This window comes from Asparagus officinalis, chromosome 5 (assembly GCF_001876935.1).
Source record: "Asparagus officinalis chromosome 5, Aspof.V1, whole genome shotgun sequence".
Lineage (NCBI taxonomy): Eukaryota > Viridiplantae > Streptophyta > Magnoliopsida > Asparagales > Asparagaceae > Asparagus > Asparagus officinalis.
This window is the reverse complement of record NC_033798.1, coordinates 93,276,115-93,286,869: the sequence shown is the minus strand read 5'-3', so window position 1 is coordinate 93,286,869 and position 10,755 is coordinate 93,276,115. Positions and strand designations below refer to the sequence as shown.

At 36.1% G+C, this 10,755-nt stretch overlaps 1 protein-coding gene across 2 annotated transcripts in view; it reads left to right on the top strand.

The window, feature by feature from the left end:
• The window catches only part of LOC109840203 (C2 and GRAM domain-containing protein At1g03370), an 11,300-nt gene extending 1,405 nt beyond the window's left edge, over window positions 1–9,895 (top strand). Inside the window, exons 2-10 of one of the 2 annotated variants that reach the window (XR_002246815.1) lie at window positions 791–2,056; window positions 2,757–2,939; window positions 4,224–4,507; window positions 4,591–4,707; window positions 5,189–5,451; window positions 6,455–6,623; window positions 6,729–7,001; window positions 7,078–7,521; window positions 9,801–9,895. Coding sequence is in view for 1 of the 2 variants with exons in the window: in XM_020408758.1 (XP_020264347.1) it covers window positions 791–2,056; window positions 2,757–2,939; window positions 4,224–4,507; window positions 4,591–4,707; window positions 5,189–5,451; window positions 6,455–6,623; window positions 6,729–7,001; window positions 7,078–7,275 (2,753 nt within the window). In the remaining variant the exon portion in view is untranslated. Of the gene's footprint in view, window positions 1–790; window positions 2,057–2,756; window positions 2,940–4,223; window positions 4,508–4,590; window positions 4,708–5,188; window positions 5,452–6,454; window positions 6,624–6,728; window positions 7,002–7,077; window positions 7,802–9,800 lie in introns of those variants that run through there. The other variant, XM_020408758.1, reaches the window with a different exon arrangement.

Genomic DNA, 10,755 nt, shown 5'->3' with positions numbered 1-10,755 from the left:
TTTGTTAGCAATACCCATGGTCTTGGCTATGTTTTTGTAAGTTAGGAGCTTAATCTAAAGTTACTGATTGTAGGGGTTCGTTTCAGTCTATATGTACAGAATCCATTAAGTGGTAATATTATGATTTATAGAGTTAAAATATGGAAAAAGAATTATTGCAAACAATTCAGATGATTTGCATGAAAGGTGACAAGTGAGCAAAATTTGAAAATTAAAAAAAAAAAATCTTCTGATAACATCAGGCCTTCTACAGGTTCATTGCCATGTTTATCTGCTTCGGCAAACTGTCTACTGCTAGAAATATACTTGAGTAATTAACCAGTCTAATTGCATCGACAATTCTGTATGCGTTAGCAGATACCTGAGTTGCATGTCTTTAAAATTCTTGGTTAGACTTTTCAATTTATTTTAATAAATTTATAGAATGGATTAGCATTAATCTTTTACTAATTGACTAGTTTTTTAATTATAATCTAAATACGTAATGCATCTTTCTTCCATGCATAAATATGAAACCTGATATGATAGAAAAGATGCTCACACTTTCATAAGGGATTTTCTTGACTGGCAGCTTGGCATGGATGGATATATTGGCATACAAATTACAATAGGAGTAAGCATCCTTGCACTTTGTCAGGTGCTTTAATTTGATTCCATGATAGAAAAGATGCTTTCCTTATGAAACTAAACTTCATCTAACCAAATAGGTTTTCTGAAATTATGTGCTCCTTCAATGTCATACATGAAGATCATTTCCATCATGGTCATTATTCTCTTTTTCCTTGTGCAGGAGAAATACATTTGGGTGTATCATTGTCTCAGAAGGGCAGTTCCAAGAATGCAACACCTGAAACATACCATTCTTGTTCTGATGAAGTTACATCAAGCTCAGATAAATCAAGTGAACTAACAAGAGAACCGCTTCCATCATTTTCAAATGACAAAAGGGAATCATCTTCTGTCCTGGTGGTTGAAAATTCTGAATCTCTTGAAGGAAAGTTGGACGCGTCATCATTTGTTGACCGCATGTTTCAGTTTTTCACTGGGAGAAATCAAGAAGCTGCGACCACTTCAAGCAGAGATATCGATATCCCTGAAGACCCTGAGGAGGCAACAATGAACCCAGAGGTTTCTATAACAAAAACTGATGAAGCTGCATCGAGCATGACATTTGATGAATTATTGAAAGTAATGGAGTCAAAAGACGAAGGGAGTGAAATACCTGGAAATTTATCTGGAGGAGTTCTTCTTGACCAGTCTTATGCAGTGGCACCTACTGATCTGAACTCCCTGTTATTCTCACCAACTTCCAACTTTTTGCAATCTCTGGCTGACCTTCAAGGCACCACAGGTCTGCAAGCTGAACCTTGGAAATTGGAAAATGGTGGAAAGAGTTTGAAAAGGGTGATTTCATACACAAAAGCTGCAACTAAACTAGTGAAGGCTGTGAAAGCAACAGAGGAGCAGATTTTTCTCAAGGCAGATGGAAAATCATATGCAGTATTGTTAAGTGTGAGCACTCCTGATGTTCCTTTTGGAAACTCTTTCAAGACAGAAGTCCTCTTCTGCATTTTGCCCGGTCCTGAGTTAGAATCAAATGAGCCCTCCTCACGTTTGGTAATATCCTGGCGCATGAATTTTCTGCAAAGTACAATGATGAAAGGTATGATTGAAAATGGAGCGAGGCAAGGCCTAAAGGACAGTTATGCTCAGTTTGCTGATGTGCTATCCCAGAATGTTAAACCGTTGGACTTGAAAGATGCTGGGTCTGGCAAAGAGCAAATCTTAGCCACTTTGCAGACAGAACAAGAGTCAGGTTGGAAGCTAGCATTTCGGTTCTTTGGAAATTTTACCATTATTTCCACTCTTATTGTTAGTTTGTATGTTATGGTACACATTTTGCTTTCAAATCCTAGCAAAATCCAGGGTCTTGAGTTTGCTGGTTTAGATTTGCCCGACTCAATTGGAGAAGTTGTAGTTTGTGGGGTTTTGGTTCTTCAAGGAGAACGTGTTTTGAACATGATCGGGCGTTACATACAAGCTAGGAAGCAAAGAGGTAATTCATCTATTCACAATGCAATGTCCACATATTGCAAATTCCTCAAATGTGCGTTTACTTTTATATTTATTTGACAATGTATGGAGTTTCAGAAAAAATGTCCCACTACTTAACTTCTAAAGAAGCTAATTTAGAATAATATACAACGTGTAATCATTGTTTTAAATATCTCCGACATGGCCCGATATATCCCCTACTATATTCTTTTAAAGGGCTTGTCGCAATCGATATGGTCACTAAATATCATTTACCGCTTTTTGGCTATTTTGGGCGATGTATTCTTGATATGGCCGATATATCGGCCAATATGTTGACTAATATATTCTTTGATATACCTTGTTGCAAAACAATATATGTTTGGCAATTTTTGGGCAAGATATCATGATTTTCCCATTTTATCAAATGACATTTTGCCCTGTTGCAATATTGATTTGTACTTTTATTTGTTTCACAAGATTGATTAGTGAGCCTGAACATATATTATTTGCATTTTGTATGCCTAGATTTCATTGAGTATGTTGATATTACATTTTAGTGCATTGTACTATATACGCAAATATTCGTTATGACATCTATTTACCACATATCCTTGATATTTCCCCGATATCAGCAATCCAATATGAATTTTAGCCATCCGATATTTTCCCGATATCCGATATTTAAAACCTTGCATGTAATTAACTTTATTTCCAAACAGGTACTGATCATGGAGTACGAGCACAAGGAGATGGATGGTTGCTAACTGTTGCATTGATTGAGGGTAGTAATTTAGCAGCAGTAGATTCATCTGGTTATTCAGATCCTTATGTGGTTTTTACCTGCAATAATAAAACAAAAACAAGCTCAATCAAGTTTCAGACGCCAGATCCTCAGTGGAATGGTACATTCCTTGAACTCTACAACCTTTTTCTCTCTTCCTTCAGTGACTTTGTTTATGATACTGGTCCTTAAAAAGGATAGTTTACACCCTTTCTGTCTTCTTTCTTATAAGTTTGGTATCTTGATCACTTCGAACAGCCTTGGTTAAATGATTTTACTATGTAGAACCCATGATATGTATTCTATGACTTTTTCTTCTGTTTTTCTTTTTGGTCAAAATGTCATTTGCTTGTGTAACTTTTGTGCATTATGAGGGAATACTTCTGCGTACTTTCTCTATCAACCCTCAAATTCAATATAGATCATATCCCAGGAGATGGCCATTTTAACTTTCAAGCTAAGGGGATTGAATGTATGGGATCATCTTGACATGAAAAGGCATCATTGATTCTGGGTTAAGATTAATGCTGAACTAACTTATATTTAGGAATATCCATTAGGGGTCTTGAATATCTTAAGGCACCAGCTCAACTAGACATATTTGGGATACAGGTTTTTGTTACTTTTTTATTCAATGGCATATCATGTGTTTTTAGTAGAGGCCTCATCTTGCTGCACAGAATACATGTTTAACTTTTAGAATTCATCACATCATGCTTTGGAAGTAGGGGTGCTAAACCGTATCCGTATCCGAGGAAATATGCGTAACCATATCCGTTAGGATACGGATATGGTTACTCAAATCTATAACCGATAGGATATAGTTACGGATATGGTTTTGTAGTGAAATATCCGTATCCGTATCCGAAATATTCGAATACATATTAGTCATACTCTTATGATAGTTTCGATTCTTAAATTATGGATATGTGGTTAATTTTGATGATCAATATGTCTAGCCTTAGCTTTTTAGTTATAATGAACATATTAACGACCTCTTTTGTATTACATGAATTATACTTTTCTCAATACTATCTAGTTTTCTCAATACTATCTAATTTTCATATCCGTTTTGTATCCGCATGCATATCTGTATCTATATCCGTAATCGTATCCGATTTTAGCGGTTATGGATATGAATTTTCCTTACCGAGATATATCCGTATCCCTATCCGTATCCGAGACGGGTAAGTGGATATGGATATGTTAAGCATCATATCCGAGCCGCATCCGGACCGAATGCACCCTTATTTGGAAGTTATCCTTCGGAAGATAAAATTTTGGAAAGAAAAGCTCCACTGTGTTAGACTTTTAAGGACCACATAAGTATCATGTGAAATGTTGCTAGACCTCATAAAAGAACCATATTGCATATTCTGTTTTCTGAATTAATTTTACTTTCCAGAGATTTTTGAATTTGACGCAATGGATGACCCTCCATCAATGATGGATGTGGAGGTCTTTGATTTTGATGGACCTTTTGATGAAGCTATATCTCTTGGTCGTGCTGAAGTCAACTTTGTGAAGTCCAATTTATCCGAATTAGCTGACGTATGGATTCCACTGCAAGGAAAATTGGCTCAGGCATGCCAGTCTAAGTTGCATTTGAGGGTTTTCTTGAATAACACAAGGGGTAATGAAGTTGTCACGCGGTATCTAACAAAGATGGAGAAGGAAGTTGGGAAAAAGGTGATTAGCTTTTCCTTTTTTATCATCATAAGAAGTGATTTTAATATTTTCCGGTTTAGACTAAATTTTGTTGAGATTTGTAGATAAATGTTCGGTCACCTCAAACAAATTCAGCCTTTCAGAAGATCTTCAATCTGCCGCCTGAAGAATTCCTTATCAACGATTTCACCTGTCACTTGAAACGCAAAATGCCAATGCAGGTAGTCTTCTCATCCCAAAAGTCAAAAACTTCCATCTAAAAAGCCTTCATACTGAAAGAAGTTGTCACTGATATCGTTTTTTAGAGGAAGCCATATGACTGAAGTTCAAATTTTTAGAGGAACCACCTACTGATTTCAAAAGTTTCAAAACCTCTCATTCTCATTGTTATCTTGGCAATAGTTTAAATACACTTGTGAAGCCTTTAGTTACAGTTCCAAATTTACTGTTGTATTGTTGGTTACTTGGCTTGCATTTGTAGTTTCAATGGTAAAACATTTTGTTCTCACAAAAGTTTGTCATATCTAGCAGTTCAACTTGTCGCCAAGGTGAAAAAAATGGTATAAAATGATTTATAGTTATCTTCAGTAAACAGTTATTCAGTTGCATACTTTGTTGGAGTATAGATGATAGGTTTTTTGTGCACGGAGCTGTGACTATATCACAATGTGGCTTCTGATTGCTAATATGTGGTACTTGCAGGGTCGCCTCTTTCTATCTCCAAGAATAATTGGCTTTTACACAAACCTCTTTGGGCACAAGACCAAGTTCTTCTTTCTCTGGGAGGACATTGAAGACATTCAAGTAGTTCCTCCATCACTGTCTTCAATGGGCAGCCCATCACTAATGATGATTCTTCGACATGGCAGAGGTCATGATGCAAGGCATGGAGCAAAGTCAGTTGACAAGGATGGAAGACTTCGATTTCAGTTCCAGTCATTCGTTTCATTCAATGTGGCCAACAGGTGCCTCTTCTCTCAAATCTAATGTCTAAAACAAAATAAGTATCCAGTAGTGTGAATGGAATTTTTTTTATTCATCTTGTAATGCACAAATATCTATCCTTTGATCAAACTCAAATTAGAGGAATATTTGTGTGGTGATAGGAATGGGTTCACGGTGTGACATTTTATTGTATGTTTCAGATATATTTTGCATACTCTAAAATCTGAATTATGCATCCAAGGTTTCTAGGATAGTATCACAAAGTTGCAGTTTTATGTGTACATGAACTTAAAATTTCTATATTTAACCATGTTTTAGAATTTATTTATGTTGTAATTCTGGTTATTATAGTCTGTGAATGACTTTGTTCTATTTGACATCATAGTTAGCAAATTAAACATTATGCTCAGATCATTTTAAATACTAAATGTTAATTATGGTTGAATGATTAGTTTAATGTTTTATATTGTTTCCGTGATGAGTAATGATTTTTGGACGCTCTTGTATCATATTTTGACATCATATTAGGAAATGAAGCAGGACTTTCGAGCAATTATTGTGTTAAATAAGTTGCTAAATACTCATCTATATAAGTATAAACTTCAAAGTTCGAAATGCCATCCAGAAGTTATAATAACTATTAGGGATATAGGTACATTCTCAATAATCTGAATACGTAAAATCCCTGTCAAAAAGGGTGAGGGTGGATGGATGATGGGACAAGAGTGTGCTTTATTTATACTGTTTCTTGCTACTTCACTTTTGTTCTTGATTTAGGTAAAATATATGTATGTATTTGTAATTTTGTAGTTTGTGCATGCATTTGTGTCTATTGTATCTTATGTTTGAAAAGGAGTTCTACTAATGTTATCATTTTTGTATTGTATAACAATAATAATAAATGTGTTTCCCTTATTTGTTTTCTTCCTTTGAGTGTTTTTCACTTTATTCCCTTCCAGCTCTTTGGTCACCAATTCTCATGTAATGATTTTGGAATTTTAATGGATCTTTTCATGTTCACAGGACCATCATGGCACTGTGGAAGGCAAGATCCTTGAGTCCAGAACAGAAAGTGCAGATAGTTGAAGAAGAATCTGAAGAACAAACTCTTTACTCTGAAGAAAGTGGATCATTTTTAGGCATTGAAGAAGCAAAAATGTCTGAGGTCTTCTCCTCTGTTGTCCCTGTTCCCGTGAGTCTTTAATTTCTTTCTATCACACAGTATTACATTACTTCTGTATTCACAATCATTAACTGTAATGACATACAACCTACAATATTTCTGTTGCATCCTCAGATTAAATCGCTGATGGAGTTATTTGAGGGGAGTTCTGTAGAACATAGAGTAATGGAGAAAGTCGGTTGTGTTGACTATTCTATTACTCCTTGGGAATTAGTGAAAGGTGATATGTACCAAAGGCAAGTCCAATACACATTTGACAAAAAACTATCCCGTTATGGAGGGACAGTGACCAGTACGCAGCAAAAATCTTCTCTACCCGATAAGAAAGGTTGGGTTATTGAAGAAGTCATGACGCTCCAAGGAATTCCTCTTGGCGATTATTTTGATGTATGAAACTACCTATCTATGCATTTTATTCATCATTTTATTTCTTTTTAATGAACTTTTCCCATAATTCTTTCAGCTTCATATAAGATACCATGTGGAGGATCTCTCACCGAAGTCCAAGGCATGCAATGTTCAAGTATCCTTGGGGATTTCTTGGCTGAAAAGCACCAAACATCAGAAGAGGATAACAAAGAATGTCATATCCAATTCATCTGTTCGCCTTAAGGAAATCTTTCGTCAAGTTGAAAAGGAATTCACAACAGGAAGTAAATAGATACTGCGACTCCATTATACTTGATTCTATCAGCTAGAAGCAAAAGATAATCCAAGTGCCACATTGAATTCTGAACCAAATTTCATAAAATTTGGCTCCCGTAGCAAAGATTTGGAATCTTTCGACGCTGTGAGTTCTTTTGAAAGAGCACAGAGCTTCAAGTTCCAACAGTGTTGAACCAGCTAAATTTGTTAGCATACACAGAGGCCAAGACTATGGATGAAGGAGGAATCTGATACCTGAGAGGTTAGTAACCACATGGTTCTTTATTCTTTTGCACATATGTATACTATACACTTTGGCTTCTGGCCTTTTGTTAATCTATAGATTCTAGATTAGAAAAAAAGAATAAAATGGAGGATGGACGACAACGTGTCTTGTAATATCAGGATCTGATGATAATTATTTGTAACCATCAAGATCTCAGTTCATGTTATTGATTTATACGGAAAAAAGAAACAAAGTTTTGTTGTACTTCAACTGTGCTGTAACTGCCTCTGAATGCTATACAATTATTCTTTTTGTATGCTGATGATTTATCTAAAGATGTTCATGTAGGTTCTCTCTTATTTGCTTTAATTGCAGTAAGCACAATTCGATGTCTTACTTAGCAATATATGCATCAGTCAATTATCATTCATTCTGTAACTTTGCAATTTCTAGGCGCTTTTCGTAACCTTTTACCCATATGTAGAACCCAAAGAGATGTTACTCTTTACAATTGTTTTTTTAGTGTTTTAGCCTGGTGGAGTTTTGGAACAAGATATATTTGAAAAATAGAATATGATTTCATTTCGAAGATATAATCTGCACAAACGGTCTAGCAAATTTCAATTTGGATAAAGCTGATGCTAGATTTTAAACCTCAGCAGAGCTTGAAGAAAGATAATATCTCGCAATGAGGACTCAACTTCGTGCACGATGTGAAATCATGTGAGAATCTGTCTACAGTTGGTAGCACTATTATTTTTAAGTAGGCATGCTACCACAAAATTCCACCCGATCTTCACAAATTGAATCAATAAATTAGTAACCATCAAAAATATCTCTTGCATCACCATAAATCCATAATTAACTTAGCCATTACTAGGCCAAATCTTTTAATTTTCTTTTTAAAATTCTTTAGTCCATATTATATTTTGTAGAAAATATTGTTTAATGCAATTTAATTTTGATACTCAAAATTTTAAACAATTGAATATATATTTATGGTGTTCAGGGACCACACAAATACTTGTGGCTAAGAGTAAACATAGCTTTGTCAACTGATATTACCATACGTAGTTTTTTTTTTTTTTTTGGGTGCAAATACACCAAATCTACTTATCAACGGATCTTTTACCATATGTTGACCTTTTTTGTTCAACTACACCAAAGCTACTATTTAACTCGTAACAAATTAGCTACACAATAGGAATCTGTTTCCTTCTCTGTGAATGAAAATGAGCTGGTGTGAGAACTTTAATTAGGGAACATTATCGTAATTATATGAGGGTGCTCCTTAATTTGAGGAATTAAAGAGGAACATATGGTCTAAATTCTGCCCTGTTTTTGGATTTGGAATTCATTACACAATAAGTTTCTAGCAATCAGCTATCTTCCTCTTGTCCTCTTTTTCTTGTTCTCTTCTCCTAGAACAACAGGTAATTTTCATTTCATTAGTTCATTGGCAGTTTCACATCTCACATGATCAAATGGCAATTATCTACTATGTAAGATAAAGAAAATTGAAATGTTTTCTTTCTCTTTAAAGTTTATCAACCTTTGAAAAGCACCAAGGTGCATGCATGTGTTACATGTTTATATTATTGATTTTCCCCCCCCCACCAAGTCTTGTTTCTTCCCTCTTTTTCTAAGACAAAATTCCAAAGTTAGGCTACATATTAAAATGCATGATTATCCTCTAATCACAATTTATAACGATAATTTGAAAAGGCCTCTACCCATCTTAAAGTCCTTGGACCGTATTATATAATGAACAGATGACGTGATTTTTATTTGTTTGTTTCCTGTGTTTGTCTATGATTTGATTTCTTCTAAAAGAAAATAGATTCTCTATCTTACTATCCCCCATTCTTCTAATCACATCATTTGAATTACCATAGACATCCTAATCAATCTAGTTCATGAGTTGGATCTTGATCTCTAAAATAATTGGTAGTTGACAAGTTTTGCGTTTTTTTCCTCTCATCAAAAAATATTGTTTATTTTATTTAGTTGTTCGTTCTCATGTTTATAGAATGCAATTTCTTCTCCTCTTGCTTTTAATAAAGATCACCTATCTGATCTTAAACTAATCGAGTTTTGGCTTAGACAAGCTGATCCATTTTACCACCGCAAGCGTTGAAACTACTGGAATAGCTGATAAATGCAAGTCACATTTGCAATTTGTAGAAATGCTTCCGGTGACAGCCAACGACTTAACACACATTTGAAGTTAAATTAACAATTGCATTATTTTTGAGCTGAAAATACGTTCAAATTATGACTATAATGACATATGTCATAAATTACAATAACTGCAGTTGCATACAACTGACATTAGATCGGAATAACCCAGAGAAGAAAAAAGATGCAAGCCGAGCGAAGCAACACGCCTGCGGCCCACTGTCAAAAACCCAGCCCTATCCTGACTAAGCAGCTGATGAGCCAGACGTCAAGCAACTGCCTCTGCTCGCCGACCACCCACGCCGGCTCGTTCCGCTGCAGGCACCACCGGACCCCAACTCCGCGCGGTAACCGGTCATCGTTAGGCTCCGATCTCTCTGAGCCGGGCAACAAGGCATCACCCACCGAGCCTAACACCTTGACAGATTCGTGACCATGCCGCCCTCACAATTCCAAATGGTATACAACGTGTAATTAATATGTTCTCATTCCCCAAGTTTGCTCCTCTGAATAAAAACAACTCGAAGCCTCTGTTTAAACATCATGTTCTTTCTCATTCCCCCACTTTGCTCAAAACCCCCTGTTAATCTTTTTGTAAATGTTGAAGTTTGATGAAGGCATGGAAGTCCTCCACCCTTGAATTCATTTTAAGGAAAATTCAGTAAGGGCGCGTTTGCTTGGTTGTTTTTGGGTGTGAAAAGGCCCGAAAGCCTGACACTATGTCCCATCTGTTTCAGACTTTCGGGCAAAAACGTCTCTAAAAGAGGCGTTTTTGCCCGAAAGCCTGACACGGTGTTAGGCTTTCGAGCGCTTTCGGGCTCAAAAAATTCCAACCAAACGCGCCCTAAAAATCATGATGGGCAGGTCCAGAGGAAAGTGGCTGTCACGTGACGGCCATTTCGATACGTGTTAATTGTGTGGTTGCAGACGGTGATACACCACGACTAGCTACAGCTTTTCACACTGTAGCTTTAGGTACTACTATCCGATACTGCAAAGCATGAAAAAGGCGTGGGCACTGTAGATAGTGCTCCCCAAGTTACTGTCAATACGCATGTGCGCAAAACGTGGCTCAGCTCGAGACGGCGAGAA